Source organism: Falco punctatus, assembly GCF_963210335.1.
Source record: "Falco punctatus genome assembly, chromosome: 7".
Classification (NCBI taxonomy): Eukaryota; Metazoa; Chordata; class Aves; order Falconiformes; family Falconidae; genus Falco; species Falco punctatus.
This window is the reverse complement of record NC_137587.1, coordinates 969,458-993,534: the sequence shown is the minus strand read 5'-3', so window position 1 is coordinate 993,534 and position 24,077 is coordinate 969,458. Positions and strand designations below refer to the sequence as shown.

Below are 24,077 nucleotides of genomic sequence, written 5' to 3'. Positions count from 1 at the left end.
GCGGGAAGCACACAGCCTAGGGCCCTGACGGGGGGAGGCCCTGAGGGGAGGCGGGGGCACACGGCCCGAGGCCCTGAGGCGGGGGGGGGGGCGACCCTGAGGGGGGCGGGCACGGCGGGGCGCCTCACTGCGCCCCCTCGCCTTCCCGCGGGTCCGGCCCGTCTGCCGGCTGGGGGCCGCGCTCCCGGTGCCCCCTCAGAGCCCCGGTGCCCCCTCAGAGCCCCGGTTCGCCGCGCGGCGCGATCCCTCCGCCGGATCCCTGCCCCGTGTCCCTCCGCCGCCCCCCCGCTCCGCGCCGCGGCCTGACCCGCGCGGGCCGCCGTAGCGCGGGCGGGCGGCCGCGGGGCTGCCGGGGGGGGCGGCGGGGCGGGCGCTCGGCTCTGGGCCGCTGCGGCCGGCGCGGGGCTTGGCGGGCGGCTCGGCCCCCCGCGCCTGGCCGAGTCCTGCGGCTGCGGAGCCGCCCCCTCGCTGCCGCCGCCGCCGCCGAGGGTACGGCCCCCGCCCCGCCCGCGGGGGCGGCCCGCGCCGCGGCCCCTCCTCGGGGGAGGCCGGCTGCATGGGCAGGCGCTGCGGGGCACCGTGGGCGCCGGCCTCGGCGGCGGAGCCGCTCCTGGGCGCCAGGTAGGAGAGGCTGAGCCGGCGGGTTCGGCGGGGGCTGGGGCGCCCAGCAGGCCGCAGCGGGAGGGGGTGGCGGCGGCTGTGCCGATCGGACCTTCCGCTCCCCCTCCTCCCCCCTTTTTCGCCCGCTTCCCGCCGCCCCCGTTTGCAGCGGGGGCTTCCAGCCGGCCGGGCCGCGGGGGGGCGAGCCGGGGTCTGCGGCCGCGGGCGGCGTGCCGGGGGCGGGGGTGCCGTGCGGTCCGCCTGCCTCCTCGGGGCACCCGCTGCAGATGTGTGCTCCGAGCGGAGCCAGACCGTGAGTGGGGAACTCCCCGCGTTTGCTCTCGGTGGGCTTCCGCGGCTTGCCGTTCGGTCACCGAGCGCTGCGGGCCGCGAAGGTGCGGTGCGGTGCGGTGCGGTGCGGTGCGGTGGGTGCCTGTGGGGCAGCGGTGGGGTTGGGAGCACCCACAGCCGCTGCCGTGGCACGAGGCTTTGCCTTTGTTGTAAGGTGATACTGAAGTGCAAAAGGTCTAAATTTTGGATCAGGGCATTGGTTTAGATGTGCTAATTGATACTTAAAAAGGATGATGGTTTTTGTGGAAGCCTCCGAGAATAAGTAATGTTGTGCCCACCAGTAGACTCTTGCCTTTGGCATTTCTTGGTGAAGAACGAGGCTAGAATTTATTGCAAATGCCGGATTGACTCACAGGGGCATCTTTCAGTTTAGGTTACTGCTGATTTGATCCTCTGGACTCTGCAAAAGGAAAGCCTGCCAGCCTCTGTGAATAGCTTTGCAGTGTAACAGGAGTGGAGTTCCCAAGCAGAATCGCTGAGAGATATGTGAACGCGTGTGAGCAAAGCTGAGCACGTTGGTATTCCTGCCTCAAACCTGGGCTCGTTCCCCAGGCACAGTTTGCCTGTGGGGTGAATACCCTCTTGGCACCTGAAGATGATGTCGGTCGAAGGGTCTACAATAACAAGTCGGATCAAAAACCTACTTCGCTCCCCTTCCATTAAGCTGAGGAGAAGCAAGCCTGGGAACAAGCGTGAAGATATAGGCAGCAAGGTGAGTGCCATGTGGTGCGGCCGGCATGCTTTAACTTTGTTGCCTAAGGTCCTGTCTGTACAAACAATACTGCTGTGGGAGACCTGGTGTAACTGTAGAGTGGTGCAGAGCAACTGATACATGACTGTAGTCTGTCTTTTAGTTGGGGCCTTTACTGCACTGTGGATCCTTGCTAAAGCCCAGATCCCCACTTCTGAGACACACTCTTTTCACTTGTGTGGTACGTACTGGGTCTGTATCAGAAAGTTTTTGGGATTTCGTGCATTGTGGTGTGTGTTGTTATGGATGCCTGACAGGAGAAATAGAATTCTGCCTCTTCCTCCATGTTCCCAACTGCTAACCTCCATTACCAGCAGCTAATGAGACACAAGAGCCTGTTCATCTCTGTAAGCACTTGCTCTCAACCCTGCAAAAGAGTGTTCTGTGAGCATGTGGGGAAGGGTAGGAGGATCCAAAAGATGGAGGATGTGAGATATGTCTCGGAGGTGAGTGTTCAGATGGGGTCTGTGCTCCACAGGCCTGCTGGATGAGCTTTCCTCTGTGTTCCTCCTCCGTGTGCCTCAGATCCGCTTCCCTTGGGGATGTCTTGTCTGGGGTGTCATTGCTTCTACCTGAAAAATCCATCATTCTTCTTGGTGGTGTGGAGAATGCCTGCCAGTCACTCACTGGAATTGACTGGTGTCATGAGGAGAGGAGGATGACTTAACCCCAGCTGCAGGGAGAACAGGAGCTGGATGGCATTGCCTTGTGCTGACAGCAGGTGCCTCTGAGTCAGGGCTCCTCATTCTCCCCCTGCCACTGATTCACCTGTAAACCTGGGCAAATCACAGCCTTTGCATAGCTCGCTCTCCACATAAGTAGAAAGCTTAATCCCTCCCACCTTGTGAAGACTCACTAATAAATAAGAAATGCTTGTAATCCATGACTGGAAAGCACATTCATTTGTCTCAAAACAGTACTGCTTCAAAATTTCTCTCTCAGGGTGAAGAGTGTGATTAAAACTTCAGGGGAAATAAATGACACCTTACTTGAATGGCCTGTCCCCAGCCTGCAGTCCTGGTCTCAGAACTCTTGGTTCAGGTCAGAGTTTCCCTGAGATGGCTGTTTAATACCAAGGAACACAATATACTACTTTTGTCAAGCAAGAGAAAAACCTTCTTGGCTTCCTCAAAGTTGTTTAGAGGAGGGTCCTTGGTGTTTGTGCATGACCTCGGTGTGTGCAATGTGTTGCATTTAATGCAGCCTGTGGACTGCCAGTGAAATGTACTTTGTAGCTATTGCTGAGGAGCAGTTTGTTGATCTCTATAGTCTGCAGAGACCTCTGTTGAAAGAGCCAAAAGCCACCTGTACCACCATGTACTACAGCAGGCACTGGATTCTGGCTCTAGGAATGGGAGCTGAGGGCTGCACACTCCTTTTCAGAGCTGGGACCTGCTGCTACGTATGCTGGCTGTTCCCTGATACCCGTTTCATTTTGTTTTGCTTTGACATGAGTTTTGGAGGAGCTCCGTTGTATCCTTTGTGCTGTCTTCCAGTGTGCAGCCAGGGCTGTCTGATCCCCTAGGGGTATCGTGGATTCATTGGAACACCATCAAATTAGGGTTTGAGGATTTTGTGTATCTTGTTAGTAAAAGCAGTTTATCAGTGAGATGCAAAGGAATCGATGGGGAGTTTGCTGGCAGAAGCAATTTGTCAGGATGAGGAGTTAGGTGCTGGTGCTGGTTTCCTAAAGCAATCTGCTCTGAATTCCCTCAAGTGAGTTATGGCCTGCCTTCAGCGGGACAGCTGGAGCAGGCAAGGCAAAAAGGAGTGGGCCCCTTACCAAAGATCCAACATATGTTGGATGTCTGTGGAGATGTTCCCTCTGCTATGTGTGTGCTCCACTGCCTTCCAAGGTGAGAAGCAGCACTACTTTTCTAAAATAGCAGGAAACAGATCCTCTCAGTCTCCAATTTGTTGTGAGTGTAAATCCTTTGGAAATGAAGCTGAGCATCATCCACATCACTTTTGAAGGATCCTTGCTGACCTGCAGGGAGGGTTTTTTCAGGCTGCTTTGTCTCTTGGACTTTTTGAGAAATGACTGCTCCAAGAGATGCATGTGACTCTAGTCACAAGAAATATGGAAGGGGCTATGAAGCTGGTAGCTTTGGCTGGTCGCCTGTGCTGAATGCTGCTTGGTTGCATAGGATGGAGTAAGACTGCGGCGCTAAGTTAATGCCTGAAAGGTGATAGTGTGCTTTGTACATGCAGATGTAGGTGAAGAGCAAGCCCTCAACAGCCCTGTGGTTCCTCTGAGTCCCTTGAGCTTTACTGCAACCAGCTGCTCAATTTAAGATGGACAAGTACCCTCAGTGGGACTGCCTCGGCTTCCAGTGCTGTGATTTTCCCCCCACGAGTGCAAAGTGTCCATGGTGTCCCTGCTCTTTCCTAAACAACCCTTTGGTGGTGTGAAGCCAGCCAGGCTGTCTCAGCGGTGAGGGACAGACCCCTTGGACAGTTTGTCATGCTGAAGAGAAGCCCTGTGAAAATTGGCTCCTTACAGCAAAGCAGACATGTAGTGCCGGGCTGGATGTGGGCAGGCTGTGGGAGGCTGGCTCCGCAGACCTGTTTGTGCATTGCTCTGGAAGGGGGAGTGTGTGTAAGTAGAGATATTTTGCATGATGGCTGTGCAGGACTTGCAGTGTGTTACTTGGGAGCTGTACAAGAGAGAACTTGTTTTGTGACTTTTATTAGGACTTATTTCTTGCCTATACTTTAATGCCTGGTTTTACGGAACAGCTACAGGAGATCTCTACAGGAGTAAAACTAAGGAACCAATACATAATCATTGATACTTGAAAGAAATAATAAATAAAATAAGGGGAAGGAATGGGAGCTCTTTAAGTAAAGTTTGTTGGCAAGTTGGGTGTAGTGTTTTGTTTTCTTGCTGCTTTTTGGAAACAACTTACATTTTGTGGGAGTCCTGATTTTTGTTGCCGTCTGACTAACTCTGTTTAGACCTTTTCTGTTTTTGTCTTCTGATGTTTGTGGCTCAAATCCACTTTTTCTGTCCTCTCCAGATCTCTGGTTTTTGTGTTGAACAAATATAGACCCAGAGTACAGTGACTTCAGTCTAGACCTGTTGATTGTTGGGATTGTAATGTGTCTGTGTGGTGCCTGGAAGCTAAAATTTCCTCAGATAAGTTGGTTGGCCTGTGTTCAATTTCTAGATGATTACTAGCCCTACCAGAAACCCGGCCATGCATCTCGTCACCGTGCTTGTCATTCCGGTAGAGATGCAGGGTTAAAAACTGGGCACAGAGTGCCTTTAGGCAGCATCGATCACCCTGAATGAGTGGCACTAGCAGGACAGTGGGGAAGTTAAGGGTCAAGCTGTCTCCCATTGCTAAAATGTCCTGGTTGCTGTACTGCCCTGCAGCTTGGCTATGTAAATCTCTCTGCTCACAGAAGTAATGCACCTGAGCAGGTACAGTTCCTGCAGGGACTGTTCATGTTCACAAGAGTACAGCTTAACAATATAAGCATCTTTTAAACTGATGTGGCTGTGCCTATTGTAGAGTGTACGTGCGGCGGGTATACTCAGTCAAACCAGATTATGAATATCAATGTAGAAACAAATTGCTACGAAGTCTGCTACAGGCTTTTCCCGAAGAAGGTAAGCTAGTGGGTCGAAAAAACCCAAACACAAAACCACACAGATTTGGAATTTGCTGCATATTTCTTTGATCTCTCTTGGTTTTTTTTCTAAGCCAGAAATATTTCAAGTTGCCAAGTTGGAAAGAACGCTTTGACTAAAACCTGACATTCCCCAGCAGGAAGTCATTCGGCACGGGGACTGTTGTATTGTGGTCTCTCCCCTGCCAAGTGTCGTGCAAACATGTGCAGCTGGAGCGCCTGTTGCTGCTCCATGATGCTGGGTTGGACTGGGTGGCTCCACAAAACCTTTTTGAGAGCTTTTGTTCTGAAAATGAGCCCTGACTAAGTAGCTCCTAGTGGGACAGTGTTTCCTGTCGTCCTTTGGTGAGGCATGGTCTGTTCTTACTGCCAGCCTCTGGGCTCCCGTCAGCCTGATGGGAGCTTCCCCGTTAGGGCAGCAGAAACATGTACGCATACCTCTGTGTCCTGCCAGCAAGCAGACACAGATTTAAGAGGGAAGCGAATCCATGGAAGCTTGAGACCCCTCATGCCTTGCCCTGCCCCTTGTGTTCCTAATGCAGTTCTCCAGCTCCTCAATCCCTTGAGAAGCTGCAGGGCTCAGCTAGGACCACAAGCTGTCCTGGACACAGGAGAGTGGAGTAACGTTTCTGGCCTGGCTGTGTCTTCCTGCCCTCAGTACACAGGCCTTCTTGTTTGAAAATATTGTAGCTTCCAACTTGAATCAGTTTAGACCACTACTGGTCTTAACCAGATCAGCAGAGAACTGCTGAACCTGAACTGGAGCAGAACCAAAACCCACAAGTTTGATTCACTGATACAAACGCTTCAGAAATCATCACCTCTTATTAAATCATTTAAGGTGAAGTTGAGGCTTGTTGAAGAGTGGGATTCTTTGTAAGTCTTTGGGTACAACTTGGTCCTGCAGCAGCAGAACGTGCTGGGTTCCTCATGGGCAGAACTTCCCAGGGAGCTGGCTGTGGGGCTGAGCAGCCTGACTCTGTGGGTGAAGTAGAGAGCAGCCTGTCTGATGCTGTCATAAGCTTTTGTTTTGGCAGGATTTGGAAGGGTCTTTCACATAATGGTAGTGCTTTTGAGGAGCCGTTCAGGCAGTATTGCCCTTCTGCACTCCACTGGAGTCTGAGTGGTGCTCAGACCACCAGCACTGGGACCAGCGCAGCCAGCGGCACAGCTGAGAGGATGCCTCTAGCCCTGGTCTGGCCTTCTGCTGCTGTGCCTGTTCTGCTTCAGCCTCCACGAATGCTGCTTGGCCCCAGCTGGTAGCTAGGGATCTCTCTCCCAGCTCTGCACCGCTCAGTCTGAACACAGCCAATTGCTCCAGCAGCCTAGGGGCTGCTGTCCAGAGGCAGAGGGGGTTTCCTGTCTGTGTCTGGTCAGGCTTGTAACAGCGACCCTTAAAGCGGAGAACGGAGGCTGATTAGCTTCTCCGCAGCCAGACCGGCATTTCAGTGGCGTGTCTGTATCTGTGGATTGTCAGTGGAACAACTGAGAGTCTCGTAGCTTAGGGGCTGAATCTTTCCCTGTGGGGCTGCTCTTGTCCCCTGTACCCCATCCTCAAATACACAGTGCTCAGGATGACCCTGTCTTCATTTCACACACAGATTTTCCTTGTTCCATTCTTTGCTATAAGAATGTTATGCCTTGACTTGAAATTACAGAGTGATCTGGCTAGCTCTCCTGGCCTGAGTTGGAGCCAAACATGAGTGTTGAACGTGACTTAGAGCCACAGGGCATATCAAAGCCAAAGCTTTTCTGCTGGAGGACTGTAACACCGATTGCTCTCAGTTCTTGAAGTATGGTGGATATAAAAGGATATAACAGGTTGACATGTTTGGTTTTGTAGCCTGCAACAGTATCCATGAGCCACTGTGATCCTTCTTGCCAATTTTGAGACAAGATTGCTGGAAAGATCCGCCCTTCCAACCACCCCTAAACAATGTGCTGTCTTTACTGCAAGAGGCACCAGGAAGACCTCTCCGTGACGGGGGGAGAGCGACAATGTGCTAACAGCTGGGGTGCAGTCAGCATAAATAACACAAACCAGGTCATTTGCCTAGTGGGTTTAAATGGGTCTTGCTTCCCTGGGTGCTCATATGCTCCTTACCTGGGTGGTCTTTTAGAGCTGCTGAGGCCTGGCCTTGCGTATTGTTCTTTACCTCCTTCAGATGAGCTGGGTATTCCGAGAAGGCACGTGGGACTTAGCTAACCTGGCTGGACAGACTCGTAAGCAGGTTTTACTCTGTTCCTGCTGTGCTGGATAAGCCGTACACATATAGACTGATGACCCCCTTTTGCTTGGTGGCTGTTGTTCTGCAGTGGGCTGTGAAGCATGTAAGGTTTCGCCAAAGACCTGGCTGGGATGGTAAAATGGCAGAGGTCAGGGCTGGTCAGAGATGCTGCTGGCTGGTCAGAGCTGTTGTTCACTGTGGCGTATGGAGGTGTGGCGGAGAAAGGCATCCACGGACACAGTGGAAAGGGACATCCTCCAAAGTGTGCCATCTGTTTCGCTAGCTGTGTGCTTGATACTACCTGTGGTGTATTGCCTCATTAGTTTCAGGAGGACAGAACAGTTGAAGTGATGGTTGGGAGTCCAGCCAGGTTGGGCCACTATCTGCTTTTGTATCATCAAGGGTCTGCAAGAGCCTGTGTATTATTTCATTCTCCTCTGTGTCTAATGGAAAGCAACTGCAGGGCATCACCTCCGTTTCCAGCTGAGAAAGCGATGATCAGCATTTTGTTGGCCTGGTGAATCTGAGTAGATATTTTGGTTCCTGTTGATCAGGTCATAGGGAGAAGTTGCTTGATTAGTCTTGGTACAGTTCTCTCTGTGAGAGTGAAAGCAAACACCGTGCACTAGCTAGTCTTTGGCTTTTTTAAAAGGTCTCTTGTCTCAATGTCTGGGGCAGGGAGTGGCACTTACATGGCACTCAAACAGTGCTTAGCAGAATGGAGCCCTGGCATTAGTGCTGAGTGATCCCAGCTAAGGTCTGAATAATTAACTAGCACCAAGCCCAGTTTCAGTCACTTCAGGCTTCTTTTTATGTCTGATGTACCTGCCTCTGCAGAGCTGGAAGTCTCTGAGGGCTCCTGTACGTGCGTAGCAGGGTTGCGGGATGCTTTCTGTTCTGGTTTCCAGCCTCAGATGTGGGCTGGTCCCTGTGCCTGAAACCCTGCAGACTCTGCTGAGGCTGTGCCCACCGAAGGGTGGCTACTGCAATTCAGAGAAAACTTCCCACTATTTCCTTTCACCACAGTGGTGCTTAGCCTTGCCCTGAGCGTGTTTGCATGTTGTGCAAGGAAAATATAGCTGAGGCCTGCGGCTGTTGTAACCAGCAGTGGATCTGTGCCATGTGATCTGTCTTCAAAAATACTGGCGCAAAGGTGAGTCACTGCTAGTATTCGTATGACCATAGACTGCAGGAGCACCCCATCACTACCTTCCTTTGGTGAGCACTGGACAGACACATGACAAACTAGACCCAGCCCAGAGGAGCTTCAGGCTTAAAAAAAAAAAAAGGTGCAGGGGGAACGGGATATGCTTTTCCTGTACAGACATGGCTCCAAACTCCTTCAGGAAGTCTGAGGCAGATGTAGAAATTGAATCCTGATCCTCTGAGGCCAAATCTTAGCCTTAGCCACAGAGCCCAGCCTCTTGCAGATTACCAGGGATGTTTCTCACCTTTCCCATGTGACGACTGTGTGTTCATTTAGGATTATTTGCTTAAAGGTCCCAGACTGTTGTGCTGTTGTAAATGCTGACTTGGTTCCATTGTCACTAATGATTTCAGTAGCTTTGGTGATGATGACTTTCCAACAGGCTCAAGCAGATTAAGCACCATATGAATTAGAGCTGTGGAAACCCCAGTAAGCCTTGTAATTTTGCTAGTGTCCCAGGAGACCAGTACTGTTGTTAGTTACTGTGGGGAAACTGATTGAAAATAGTACTATAGAACAGCCTATGAACTGCTGGTGTATTCAGTGTTTCCAAGTCAATAGCAATAAAACCCAGTCCTGCTTGTTCTCCCAAATACAGTATTAAAACTCACGGCTGGTCAAGAAGGCTGATGTGATTTAACAACTAATAGGAGATCTCATACCTGGTGGAATTTGAACAATGGCATTCTTTCCTTACAGTGATGTTTTTTTAATTTCTGCATCTCCTAAACACTTCGCATAGTTAGGCTGAAATTTCCCCCTCATGGATCCAGAGAGACTCCTTTCTCTGGAAGAAAGAAGGTTATTGGAGGTTGCATAGTGGTAGAGAGTCATAACACTAACAAATGGCTTGAGAGCAGGCAGACGGAGGAGTTTCTGAAAGGAGAAGGCAACTTTATGGCAGTGTCAGTGGATTGAGGGATACAGACTTGTAAAGCTCTTTGCTCCTGTTTTTCTTCCAAGTAGGCACTGTGAAAAAGTGTTGCCCATTCAGAAATCCTTCCTTATCGGCAGGCAGGCCCGGCACAGGGCAGTTGTTGTTTGAAGTGCCAGTCCTGAAGTGTTATCTGCGTCTCCTGTGCTCGACAGTGGTAGCCTCTGAGCTCTCCCAAGGGCTTTGAAATCAGTTGCTCACCTCTGAGTAGCACATAAGGGGCTGCTTGCCTTTGAAGTCTTGTTTGTATTAGGGATGCTTTCATTTGAAGGGGGGGAAGAGCCATTGCTCAGGCCAGGACTTTGCACCAAAGGAACTTGAGTTCATTGCACAGTCCCTGATGCAGTCTAGATGCTGGAGTTGCTGAAACATTGAACAGGACTGAGGGTGCAAGGAGTGTGTGCAAGACCTGCCTCCTTTGTTGGTGGCAACCCTCGGTGCTCAGTGTTTCAGCCATGGCTGTACTGTGGGGCTGTGACCTGGACTGTAAGAGGATGGGGATGGTGTTGGAGGTATCCAGAGTGGGCATGAGTGTAGGGGTGTACTTGGCTAAGCACTTGCCTGTGTTTAGAAACAATTTGCAAGCTGAGCTTCCATGACAAGCTGTCTTCGTGGTGACACAGCGTCAAAAGAGTCTATTGAATGATCCTGTCCCTCAAAGAAACAGGCTATACCAGTAAAAGGACTTCTTTTTGCCAATTACATTGCATCAATATTAGCATCTTTTCTGCAAGAGCTTTGTCTGGGCTAAGAGTGATGTTTTTCACACTCCTCACCAACGCTTCTGTGCTGCTGAAATGTGTAATGGTAGAGTGAACCTTGAGACAGAGCTGTGTATTTTTTTTTTAAATGCTATTAATCGTTTTGGGTTCTGTGCTGTGTGCTGCAGACTGTCTCTGAGCCTTTTCCCCCTCAATGTAAACCAGACAGGATAGTTAACCACTTATTGTGAGGTGTCCCAGCATCCAGGGTTTTAGAACAGCTGCACAACTCCTTGCATTTGGCTTACTTCCCAGTTTTGAGCTAGATATAGTGGTCCCAAGCGCAGTTGTTTCAAACCTGCTTTGGGGTGTCATCCTTCTTGAGCAGCTGAGTCCAAAAGCATTGCTGACTGTAAACTGGAATGGATAGATCTGGGATCTGCTTCATTCGTTCAGTCCCTTCTTGTCCCAGCTCACCTGGTTTTCTTGCCTTGAATCACGGCCAGACAGGCTTCAGAAAGGGTTCTGTGTCCCTTGCCCAACCGTGGGGGCTAGCTGGAGGGTGTTTGTCCAGCCTGTGCCCTGAACCCTGCTGTAGGGAGTGGTTGCGGAGGGGAATGGGGACGGGATGACATAAACCGCTTTTAATGAAATGCATTAACAAGTATTTCTGATGAGCATGCAGTGGGCCTCAGTGGAAGTAGTTGTTTCGAAAAGCCTGAGCTGCTTTTGAGGCTGGAATTGGGATTCTCTCGTGCACTGGGAGGATAATCGTCCTGATAATCCACGGCTTGTGTTGCATGTCTCTGCAGGCTTCCCGAGCTAAGCTGTTGAGATGTCTTTGACACGCAATCAGCGGCGTGAATAACTGGCGCTGGGGGAGGAGGGTGGGCAGGGTGCTCTGGGCTAGAGGCAGCTTGCCTCAGCTTCCTCGCCGCCACCTGCTTTGGCTGTGGTGATGGCCATAACGTCTGGAAGAGCGGGTCTCCTGCATCGCCGCTGTGGCGGGGGGCTGACAGAGGCTTGCTTCGCGAAGCTCTTGGCCAGCTTTCTGTAGCGGGGATGCAGATAAGCTTTTTGCTTTCTGAGACCTGTGATCCATACTTTGTGAACGGAGCCATCGGTGGGAGGCAGGGCAGAAGATGCAGTGCCTGGGCTGTCTCTGTGGTGCATGGCAGCTGCTCCGGGCCCTCGAACGGCCAAGGAGGGCCCGAGAGCCAGCACCACCTTCCGCGAAGCCAGCGGGCTGCCTCGGCCTTCTGCCGGGCGGTAGGCTGGGGCGCAGCCGGCGAGCGGCGCAGCACCGGGGCTGCCGTTGCGCGGACCGGCCTGCCTGCGCGCTGCCAGCCTGGCGGTGGCCGGGCGCCTCCCGGCTGCTCCGTGCCCCGCGGCGGGCGGGCTTCGGCCGGGCGGGCTCCCTGCGCCGCGCCGCGGGGGGGGCGGGGCCTGCGCCCCCCACCGCCGTGGACAGGCCGCCAGCCAGTGGGAGGCGGGGGGCGCTCTGGCTCCGCCCCCGGGCGTCTGGGCGCGCCGAGCGCGCGGCGCTGCCTCTGCCAGTGCCCGCGGCGGGGTGGGCTGCGGCTCCGCGCCCCCAGCGCGGCCCGGGCCCTGCGGCGTGCCCAGGAGGCCAGCAGCGCCCTGGCTGGTGTCCCACACGGCGTGGCCAGCGGGGCCGGGGCAGTGCCCGTTCCCCTGCGCTCGGCACGGGTGAGGCCGCCCCGCGAGCCCTGGGCTCAGCTCTGGGCCCCTCACGGCCAGCGGGACACTGAGGGGCTGGAGCGTGTCCAGAGCCGGGCGGGGGCTGGGGGGGCTCAGCCTGGAGAGGAGGGGGCTGGGGGGGGCTGCTCGCTCCCTGCAGCTGCCTGACAGGGGCTGTGGGCAGGGGGGGTCGGTCTCTGCTCCCAGGGAACAAGCGACAGGACAAGGGGACACGGCCTCCAGCTGCCCCAGGGGAGGTTCGGGTTGGATGTATATCGGGTGTTTGGAACAATTTCCCCACTGAGGGGGTGCTCAGGCATGGGACAGGCTGCCCAGGGAAGTGTTCGAATCACCATCCCAGAAGAGTTTTAACAACACGCAGAGGCGGTGCTTAGGGACCCGGTTTAGCGGCGGGCTTGGCACGGCTGCGGTAATGGTTGGACTTGATGATTTTAAAGGGCTTTCCAACCTCAGTGATTCTAATTTAAACAGGTTTTGGAAAAAAACAGACAAACCAAGCTTCTAGTCTAGACAAACCCTATATAATATGCTGAGTGTGCGTTGTCTCCAGGCAGCGCCCGGCCCCTCGGCGGGGCTGCCGTGCCCCAGGCCCCTGCGGCAGAGGATGCGGTCGCACGGATGCAGGGGGCAGCTTCCAGCGCTTTGTCTCTGCCAAGGGAACTGAATTGCCCCGTTAGTTCCACTTCAGTTTGTGGAAATCTGTCTCTTTTTTTTTAAAGAAAAGTGCTTTACAGGGCACCTGGGGAACTCGGGTCACCACGGGTGAAGTACTGCTCGCTGTGGAGAGCCCTGTGATGTTCCAGCAGGAAGAGGAGAGTGCTTGCTGCGATAAGGCGTTTAGTTTTGCTGTCAGTGCTTTCCAGAAGTTTAAAAACAATTGGGAACAGTCATCACCTATTGCTTAAAGGTTCGTTGGCAAGCAACAGAAACGCTTTCTGCGGGTAGCTTTTTCTGGCACTTAGGGCCTGTGTCACTGGGAGGAGCAGCCCGGCTCCCCTTAGCCAGCAGCCCCGGCTGGGGAGGTGGCGGTGTAAGGAACACTAACTGCAGGCAGAGCGGAGCTGGCGTTCCTGCCCTGGGCTGCGGGGCAGGGAGCTGTGGGCCTGGAGCACTTTTGTGTAGCATTTGGGATTACTTGAGTTGGGGAGCTCTCGTGCTGAGGACGTGGCAGAACTGTAAATCATCAGCGATCTGTGTAAGCTGCGGAAGCAGTTAGGGCATAAGGAAGGGCTTAGAAGCAACATCCATTATAAAATGCCAAAGTGGGTGATTTCCTGTGCTGGGGAGGGGGGTCTTGTCTCTGGGCAGCAGAGGGAACGCTGCCTACCTGTTGTGGCCATCCCTCTGGAAGAGGGATTTACTTCCAGGTCTGCCACCTGGTTTCTGTCCCATGTCCTGCCCTCCCACTCTCCACTGTGATTTAATGTGGATGCTTTTCTCAGATCCTCAGAAAGGAAAGTGCTGTAAACAGCTGCCAAGCAGGATTTTGCATTGTAGAGCATACTTAAATGCTGGGGCCTGGTTGCATGATGTTGTGAGTATGTTTCTATTTTTCTGCTTGAGTGTGTTTAATAGGAAGAACATATTCAATTCTGGTGGAGCGTATGTTACTTTTCTTAGTGTGCCTGCTAATACAGTAACGTACAGCCCACCCTTTTCCCCTGCCTATAAGGTCCCACTGGTATTGTGTTACAGCTGTTACGTACACAAAGTCTTGCACAAGGCTTCGTGTAACATTTTTACAGTCATGATGACCTTGAAGGGTTTGAAAGAAAACAATGCAAACACTGGTGACATTCCTGTGGATACAAGCATGTGCTTAATTTTGTGTGAGGTAGTATGAGTGTGAGTAGTTCCATTTCACCCAGTGGGCGTAAAGATAAGTGCCTCTGTGGCTGATTGCAAGATCAGACTCTATGTATGATTCATTTCATACACATAACTGTATGTGTGTGCATCCCTGATATCTATATCATGCAGGTGTCTTCATCATGTTGTTTTGACCAGCTGCACTTTGTCCATTAATCCATATTCCCTGGCCATGTGGGTTACTAGTCCTGAGAAGCCCAGAACAGAGACTGTTTCTCTTTCCCTGCTTCCCATCCACCAAATAAACAATTAACCAGAAAAATTCCATTCTTCTTTTGTACCCCCATCATCTATCCCAAGATATGTACTTGGTTTCCCCTTTTCTCCCCAGTTAGAGGCTCCTTGGCAGAGCCTCTTCTGATCCAAGCAAGATGCTGACCTGACATGTTCAGGAAGGGCAGTTTTATCCCTGAAGTTACAAACAGGTTTACGCAAGGATAAAGCTAGGTTATTTAACCTCCAGGACAAGAGACGCCTGTCTCTGCGGAGGCCTGAGATGGTGGTCATTAACTTTTCCACATCACATAACCAAAGATGCTGGTGCCTTTATAGATAGTTCTGAAGTGTTGATTATGCTTTGCTCCTCTTTAAAGTCCAGTCCCATTGGATTCAGACATAAGAAAAGGCAAGATATATATGTATTTTTTCTTAGAACATGTTAATATTTAGCTGTTCCAAAGAAAAATGTGATGCAAGGTTGTTTTAATGTAGTCTGGGAAGACTGGTGGAGCTGTCTTTGCAGCCCATGAGAGGGACAGTCTGGTGAAAGGCATGGTAATTATCAGCTGGTGGTTGTCTACATGTGGTAGCAGAAGCATCCTCCTTTAGGAGAGGGAATATTTCAGACACCTGTCTCCCTGTGGGCTGCTGCCTGGGGTCTGGCTCGCCTGGGGTCATGTTAAAACCTAAGTCTAGCAGTGGGATCAGTGTCCTGTGGGTTTAGAGCAGGTGCCTCTCTCCTCTATGTGCCACTGAAGTCCCTGCAGCCAGTACCAAGGGAAGTACATTTTGGATGTCGATCCGTGGCTCCTGCACCTTGCCCTTCTTGTTTCTTTTCAGTATGTGAGCTTATGGGTATTGGACTAAAGTCAGACTTGTTAAAACATGGTGGCACTACTGATGTTTTCAGTACAAGCAGGGTTTGCAAATAGAACTATGCAAATCTGACTCTTCTGTTTGTCCAGCCTTTATGTTTATAATATTATTTTAAAATGCAAGTGGATACTGGCAGATGCTTTATGTATTGCATGCCAGCCCTTATGCTGGCCCACACCCTGGTCACCTCTATGTGGTCTCTTAGCAGTCAGGCACTATATCTTGATGTGACAAGAGCTGGCTGTTAATTTAAAGCTATAAATCTGTTGGGGCTATAGTGGAAGTCTGTCAGTGCTGTGCAGGTGGCAAGTGGCTTGCTTAGCTTCTGGGTGGATGACTCTTTCTTTTTTTTTCCTAACGCGGCTTGTATTTCTGCAGTGGTAGAGCCTGTTCTGGTCACAGTGGAGCAGCAGTTAACAGCATTTATGGGACATTCTTTCCAATTGCTGTGGTCTAAACATATGTACACCAGCATTGAGTTACTTCTGCCTGGAAATAAGCCACAGAGCTATATATAAAATATGTTTGAACTGTTGCACTAATGTTGTTGGTATAAATAGGAGGAAGGGGTAGCACCAGGGCTTCCCTTCCTTAGAGCTGATTCAAGAAGACTTCCCAGTGCTCCACTTTCAGTGGAAAAGGCTGGGGAAGGTGGCTGAAAGCAACAGCAAAACTCCATATGCTTCAGGGAGGAGCATAAAGTGCAATGTGCTTGGGTCTGGAGCATTGGCTTCCTGCTTGATTGTTGCTCAGCTCGTTTCTTTTCAATGGAACATCTGTCAGAGATCCCACAGGGTTCAGTTTGTAGCAACCTGGTCCCCCAAAGCCATGGAGTTCTGTCTGTGACAGTGTCTTGGGTTTTTGTGACTCCGAAACCGTTGCTGAGTTTTCTTGAACTCTTTCTGGCAGGCATTTCGGTGCTCAAGCTATTAGACAAGTAGTCCAGGTACTTCTAGTTGCCTTGGTCCTCGTGTTGTGACATCTTATAGGGAGCAGTATTTTGAAGTGACATCATTGTGTGGCTTCAAAGGTGCATTGGGATGCTGCTGTCATCTTTTGAACCATGTGAAGTGTCTATAGGACTTCTCCCAGGCAGTGCTTGGAAGCGAAACAACTGCAATTTCTGAGTACCTTTCTGGTTCTTTGTGTAAGATTGTTCAGTGCAAGTCTTTGCTTGGTCAGCTTGGCTGCTGTAGCAGATTGTGCCAAGTCCTGCAGGCCTTTCTGTCACTAATAGATTTTTTTTTTTTTTCCAAAAGAAATGTAGGAAGTGACCTCTACAGAAATAACAGAAAGTGCTGATAAGTGTTAGTCTTTGCTTGTGGCTGATGTTAATTCCATCTTTAAACTCTTAAGTGCTTGTTTGTCTTTGGCTAATTTGTAAACAGGTCCTTCCACAATCTTGTCTCCTGAGTGCTTCATTGCAGGTATCAACATGTGATGTTCTAAGGACGTAAGAGAGGCAAGGTCTGCAGATAGAAGTCTTTTCTTAAACAGACCGACACGATTAGAAGAGTGTCAAGATTGGGGACAGGTGGGAAGATTTTCAGGGTTCAGTGCTCCATGAACAATTCTCTACAGTCATTTCTTTCTGCATTTTTTTTTTTTCACTCCAGATCATCAATTGCATTCTTACAACTCAGACAGGCAATGAGCTCCATTTCATCTGACACCTCTTCCCTGGTCGGCGATGGGAATTGCAGCCTGACTTCACACAGGGGCCAGTGCCTGTGCGGGGGTGACAGTAAAGCTTGTGTCCAGTGGTTGCCTACTACCTAGCTGCCAGTGCACCACAGCAAGGAGTGGACACAAACTGTGTAGAAGCTTTACAGCTGTCTTTTTGGTGGAGGGCATAAAATGCAATTTGAACAGGGTTAGCATAGTGGCTCAGTACAGGTGAGAGTCAACAGCGATGTTCTGACTCGTAAGCGTTGCTTTGCTGTGCAGTCTCACTGCTTGCCTTTCAGGTGTTTGTCTGCCTCTTACATCCTTTGTTTAAACTGTAGAAATGTACTTGGGACTAGTAGTTCAGGTATTTCTGAACTACGTGTGTCACTCGAAGTTATTTCTTACCAAGACAGATTCTGCTAAATGCTTCAGAGTATGTGAATGCATCTAAAATGAATGACCAGAAAGTCATGCGCTGGGAGCATTGACTCTTTGCTGAAGACTGGAGTTCTATACTCTCTTTTTTTATGTTCTATATTTTACAGCAGCAGTTTTTGCTAACAACTAACCATGTAAGAACAGACGTACTTTGTGAAGTGCTGAAGGAACAGGAGCTGGTTCTGTGCCTGGACCTAGGGCTTTCTGGATTTCTAAACAAGGGCAGTAAAGACATGGTGGTTGTGGTTTGCTTTTTGGAAGTGTGGCAGGAGCTAGTTGGTAACAAAAACAAAGGGGGTTTTAAGCCTGTGGATAAAAATTGCTTCCTCTGAGGGTGGGTTTACTTCCTCAGTTCTCACATTTGGTAATTCTACCAGTTACCCCTGCTGCTGAGCCTAAACGTAAGCTAGAGGAGACTGCCTTTCCAGTGTTACCTCCCCCTGTCTCAGGATTTTAAGTCACTTAGATGGCTGCCTGCTCCCTTTTTCTTTTTTTTTTTTTTTGTCGCCTTTAATGAGCTGCTCAAATAAGTCAGCTTCTCTTGGAGTATTGTACCTCTTGTTTACAGACTTTGTTTCCTTCAGGAAAAGGAACTGAAAAGGTGCTTGGGGAAAAAAACCACAGAAAGGAGTGATTTAAGGGCAAAGTGTGTGAAGGAGAGTGGGCTGAATGAGTGATTTAATGAGTTTGTTTAGGATTGCTTTGTAGTTATCTTTATAACCACTTGTCTCTGTGTGGTTTATTGTCTGGTGGTAGTTTCCTCTGTGTGTGTGTAAGGGAGAGAGGATCCATCGTGTTTCTTGCTGCTGGCTCATAGCGGGAGTTATTCAGGTCTTCGGAGTGCTGGGTCTAGGCCATAAAACTTGCAGGAAATGTTAAGTATTTGGAAAAGACTAAACCGAGTCCTGTCTCGGGTAGCTGTGACTGTGAGTGGTGATTGCCTTTCCTGTAGTACCAGCGTGCCTCTTTGAAGCAGAAGGATGGCCCGGTGGTGTTTGCCTCAGTGAGCATGTGTGGGTTTGCTGGCGCTGGCCGTGCCAGTGGCCAAGCAGCAAGTGCAGTGATGGGGACACTGTGTTACTGGTGAAAGACTTTCCAGCTGTCCTGGAACAGGAGGTGGTGGCAGGGTTGTTGAGGCGGCAATGGAAATCAGTGCTTGTGCTGTTCTCTTTAAGTTTTGTTTTCTCGATCTTTGGCCTGCATTCCTATTTATCACTTCTCCTGGAGGACATGGTCTCCTTTCTGGCTGACAGGAGAAATCTCTTGGGTGCTCAATATGCACGTTGACTGACAGATGCAAAGAGCTTCTTAATTCTGGGATGCCTGGAGTACAGATGATGATAAAGGCTCTTCTGTAAGAAGCTTATTCTTCAGGGCAGAGGGCAGGGAGGAGTAAAGGAAGGGATTGCCAAGAGCTAGGCAGTGAGCGGCAGCTGGGGGTGGGTGGGAAGCTTGGGTGGCTCCTTCTATATATCCTGATTGGGTTGGGAAAAAAATAAATAAAGAACTCTCTCATGTTTTCCTTTGATTCATTTTTAAGCATTCTTTAAAAATACTGTCCCTAGCCTTGAGCAGGAGCGAGATACTGCAATGGTGCAGCGTGGTCGGTGCAGTAGATAGCTGCCGGAATTTGGGAGGGAGGTGAGGTTATTCCCAGCTCTGCTGCTAATTTGTTGCATGACCATGACCAAGACATTTTGCCTCAGTGCTTCTGGGCTTTTTTGCCACCTAGTCCTCTTACATCTCTTTATAGACTGCAAGCTGTGTGAGAGGACATGTTGCTGCCTGCTGTAAGCACAAGAGGCCTTCATGTTTGTTGGGGCTTCTTGCAAGGACCATGAAACAAATACTACATAGTCCAGTCAGCGTTTAGGGAAAGACTGAACGCTAATCTCTTTACCACCTGCCTCCTCTGTAGGGGATGTTGTCTATGTGCTAAGTGGCGTGTACTCGCTCTGTCCCTCCTGTTGTATTTATTCCAATCTTAGCAAAATTGCTGCTAAGTGTTTTTTTTAAAATATATTTTAAATCAGTTTACAACAAAACTATTTTCTAATGTCCTGAGGATGTGAGTGTGTACTTTTCCCCATAGCATCACTGCAGTCTTAGGGAGACGCGCGTGTGGGAGGACAAGGTCTCTAGTCCTGGCATGGTTCAGGTGTTACAGGCAGGAGCCTTTGGGCACCAGGAGGGATGAGCTCTCCAACCTCCGGTGGAGGGGATGGATACCTGCTCTTGGGGAGGAATCTGGGCATAAAAAGGCGACGGTTTTGCATACAGAGAGTCTCTTTAAGTCTTTCTTAGGGACTTAAGTATAGGATTTACAGCTGTCCCCTTCTCCAGAAGACCAGTGTGGTTGCCTTCGTGGCAGTGCAAGCTGGGTAGGTAGGGATGAAATCTAGAGATTTGAAATTGGCAGTTGATGACTTTTAGGACAGAACTGCTGTGCAAATCAGCAGTGAAGGATAAAAATAGATTCATTTGGAGTGGGACTTTATGCATGAATAAAGAAATAACAGATGAATTATGAGTGTCACCTCAGGCAGTCTGATGAAAAGGCGCTTCTGCTTCCTGCATAGCTCTAGCTTGTGTGATTCTACTCTTGGGCTCAGGGTCAACCACCAGGTTTCCCCTCCAAGCCTTGTCAAACAGCACAGTGATCTGTTTATACCAAAAAAAAAAAAAGGCCCAGTGAGGAGAAATGAAGGGGAAGAGGTTTGTAACATGGTGCTTTTCTTGAAGTGTTGAGATGTGGCTTGCTTTCTGTGGCTGTCCTCGGCAAGGTTCACTGCGAGGAAGGCTTTCTGTGCCCTCTTTCAGCCTGTCTTCCCCGTGCCCAAGTTTAGTTTGAACCCAGGCGTTGTTTATAGGGTTCAGCAGGAGGTGATTTAGGATGCAGCTCCTCACCATGGCGCTATCGGTATTAAAAACGCTGTGTTATGGCCCATGTGTTTGAATTCTCTGGAGTCAGGAGTTATGTGGAGCTGCCACGGTTTCCTTGGAGTGGATGCCTATCTCTGACACGAAGCTGTGGACTTTTAACTGTCAGCTGTTTGTATTTAGGAGCTGGCCCAGCTTTGGCCGGGGCTGTGGGGACCGACTTTGGCAGAGCTGCACAGGCAGCAGCCTTGCCAGTCCGTGCCCACATCCCTTTTTGGCTCTTTTCCTTATTCTTGTCTCTTCCTTCTTATGAGTGCTAAAGCCTGAGTGAAAGAGGGCGAAGAGCCTTTTCTATCTGGGAAGTGATGATTAATGATGATAAACGGTGACCCTTATGCTGAGAGAACCGTTTGTGCCTGCTTGATTTCAAACCCTTATATGAGTAACTGAATGCTGCCCCAGGGAGCTGTATTGACTTTTTTTTTTTTTTTTCCCCCGCCTATTATTATTTCTTCTCACTGAAGGACTTTCTTTGCCTATATTCAGGCTCTGCGTATGGATTTGGAGGAGACCAATATGCAACGCTGCCAGAAAGTTAGAAGTTGTTTCCTTTGATCTCTGTTAGGACAGACTAGGAGGATGTTGCAACTCCTTGCTTGTACCTAATCCTTTTACAGATTACTCTGTGCAGGGGAAGGTGAATTGGTTGATTTTCCGTTATGAAGAAAAAAATCACTGGACAAATTGCCTATGTGGGAGGGCAAACCCACCCCCTACGTAAAGTCTGGTATCTTGCCTGCTCTCTTTCCTTATGAAAAAGTAATGCATGTTTGCAAATTGGAAAAATCTGTTCCTTGTGAAGAAGTGGTCCTGCACAATTCCAGGTCCTGAGAGCTTAAGGAATGGCTTCTTTGAAGCCTGCCCACACAGGATGCAACTCTCTGTTGTGTCCCATAGGGCTTGCCTGCCCGTGGAGCTGGTCTGATTGATTCCATGTGCAGATGCTTAGTTTGGAATCAATCAGGATTGACTCTTCATGTGCCAGCAAACACGTGGCCTATTTGATGTCACTTTCTTTTTTAAAGTGTACACAAACTTATATTGACAGAAAGAATTCCCCACACCAAAGTCAGAACAACATCATTGCAACGCTGACAGAAGTGGACAATTTACACACACTCCACCCTTTGTCCCTTCACCACGCTTGTATCTCTGAAGCTCAGGTATTCTGAAGATTTTGTGAAATTTTCATGAAATCTGAGTCATTGCCACTTTTCCGGTGAGAATGATGGCTGAATGGGAGGAGGAGAAGTCGCTGCTTCTGATGTCTTTAGCCAGGGTTGATAAGGTTACATGTGCCTCTCCTCATCCCTGCAGTATTTTAGAAGAAATTGGACCTTGGTGTGGGGGTGGGGAAGAGAAAAATGGGGGATTGCGCTGGTGTTAAGTGAAGAAACAGAAGGTAATTATGTAATGATGGCTAGGTCATGCTGCAGAAGCTGGTAGGAAATTAACCATCTATGTGTCTTTTGCGGGCCGCATACACGCTTGCAGATGTGTGCTGCTGACAGTTCCGAGTTCCTAGCAGAGGTGCTTTCAGCAGCCTCCCACCCGCATCCCTGGGGCTGTGCAGCGGTATTTATGGCCTCCCTGGGACTGCCTTACTCCAGGCATGAAGAAGGCAGCAGAGTGCAGATTCAGCACGTACCCCCTGACAGCTGGGGCTGACTGGCCAGGAATGCAGTCCTGACAGCTGGAATTGGACTGAGAGCAGCCAGCACGGTGGGGAGAGCAGGCAAGAGAGGCTGTGTGGAGAGATGGACAAACGCACGCGTGCTGTGTGCAGGCGCATGTGGAGAGACGGCTTGTAGGGACCCTGGGTTGCTCACGTTCCCCCTTTCTTCTGCCTCCCTCCCTGTTTTGTTCCCAGTTCTCTCAACTGCCTGGATCATTTTTAAGAAATGCATGCACGCCCCTGTGCAACCGTTGTAGTGACACCTGGCAGAGCCATTAGAGCTGAGGCTCAGCATTTCCATTGAAGCACCCCCCGTCCCACCTCTGCTTTTATGCAGGTTTACAAATGTAATGTAATACTGCCCATAACTCAGCAATTCAAAACCTTTGGGCGAGTCGGTTTCTAGCCTTACCGCTCTTGTGCCAAGGTGCATCATTCATAATTTGTGTTGTGGGAGATTGTTCCCTGATGTTCTTGAAGTGGTTATCATGAAATCAAGCTGCCTAGAATTGGCAGCTGCTTGTTGCATGTGACAACGTTCTGGTCAGGTGTGTGTGGGGTTTTTTTGGGGTTTTTTTTGGTTTGGTTGTTTTTGGTTTTTTTTTTTAATTTAAATTGGCTAAATTGGGAGGGCTTGTTCAGCAATCAGACATAGCTCTGAATCCTTTCACCCCATGAGTGCTGCTTCACATTGAGCTTTGGCTGGAAACACCTTGAAATGTTGCAACAGCTCTGTTTGGTAGATTGCATGAAACCACTTTGATGGTCCTGGAGTGGTTCCTGTGGTCAGTTAGGCAATTGGTATGAGTCTGCAACAGTGGCAGCCAGCAAGGCTTGTAAGACTTACTGTGAGAGATGTTCTGAACTGGTCGTGTGTTGGAGCTTGGCTTACTACTGTTGTTTCTGCAGGTGGAATATTTTCAGTCCCCAGGCTTGTCAAGACGGTACTCTGCTAGCACTGGGTGCTGAGGGACAGAAGGCTGAGGCTGGAAAGGAGGGAGAGGATAGAAAAGCTTGTTTAAAAAAAAAAAAAAAAAAAAGGCATGTTCTGTGTGCACATATGAAAACAGGGGGAGGCACTGGGTAGCTGTGGGACAGAAACCAACTGTGCAGCTAGTGGTTTTGGTTTTTTGTGCTTTTGGTAAGTCTGACATGCCCTGCAGTTAATTCTTTCCACCCGTCTTCAGCCCTCCCCCTGCCAGACCAACAACAAAACCCCCAACTCCTGAAAAAACAAACAGGCAGAGGAACCTGGGCCAAAGCCAGATCATTGCATGTCAAGCTCAAGTGCAAAATGAATATCTCACAACTGTGTTACAAAGTCCTGAAATGAAGGCTTTGCAGTGGAAATGCTGACAGCCCCTTAAGTAGAATAGTATACCGTAATTAGTGTTCTGTGTTTAATGTGCCAAACAAAGCGCAGTAGGGCTAAATGTAAAACTTCAAGCCTTTGTTTTTCTGCAGCGGTAACAGGAGATCAGACAGCGTGTTCAGATGGTGGATTAGAGCCTACGACATGTGCGTTGGTCCCTGGGGTTTAAACGTGCTTTTTTGTGGTGGGGCTTAGGGGTGGCAGGAGCCAGCTGTGAGGGTTGGTGCCCCACATCAAATGTCACTTCTGTAAGAAGTAGACAGCAATTTCTTAAATGCTGACACTGACAACGTACAGCTATGGTGCATTTTCATGTGTTGGGTGCCGGAGCGTATTGATGCGACACTGCTGTGTTGCAGTACAGAAAACACGCTGGAGTATGTGCAGCGGCGCTGAAAACCGGGAGCAGAATATAGGGAGATGGATGTGAAAACCACGGTGCTTTGTGAAACTGGCCTGACATTGGAGCTCCATGTGTCAGTGTGTTGGACCAAACAGTACTGGGGTCTCAAGCTGAGCCATAAAAGCATTTTATTTTTAAGGCAAAAGAACAGATGATTATGTATCCACTCCTCAGACAAGGATAGGGATGTGCTAGGGAAGGCTTTCCAAAGTAACCCTCCTGGGTTATGTATCTCTGGGATTTCTGCGTCCACTGCTTTCTCAGGAGTACGTGTCTTTGCAATATACATTATTAATATACCCACATTCAGGCAGGAGAGGGATGAGGGCAGGCAGATTGTGCAGTGGGTGATAGATGAACTCTGATGGATGTTGTCTTTTCATGCTGACTTGATGCCACTACTTAATTAAATGGATTCAAACGTTAACTGTGTTATGCACAGGCCCATGGGAAGGCTTTTAAAATATAACTTGTCTGCATGTGGACATTT

At 49.9% G+C, this 24,077-nt stretch overlaps 1 protein-coding gene across 1 annotated transcript in view; it reads left to right on the top strand.

Moving 5' to 3' along the window:
* Positions 1-24,077, top strand: part of MAPKBP1 (mitogen-activated protein kinase binding protein 1) — a 114,810-nt gene that overhangs the window by 13,790 nt on the left and 76,943 nt on the right. Inside the window, exons 3-4 of the mRNA XM_080394786.1 lie at positions 16-621; positions 1,320-1,663. Of these exons, the coding sequence (XP_080250912.1) occupies positions 1,547-1,663 (117 nt within the window). The 5' untranslated portion in view covers positions 16-621; positions 1,320-1,546. The remainder of the gene's footprint in view (positions 1-15; positions 622-1,319; positions 1,664-24,077) is intronic.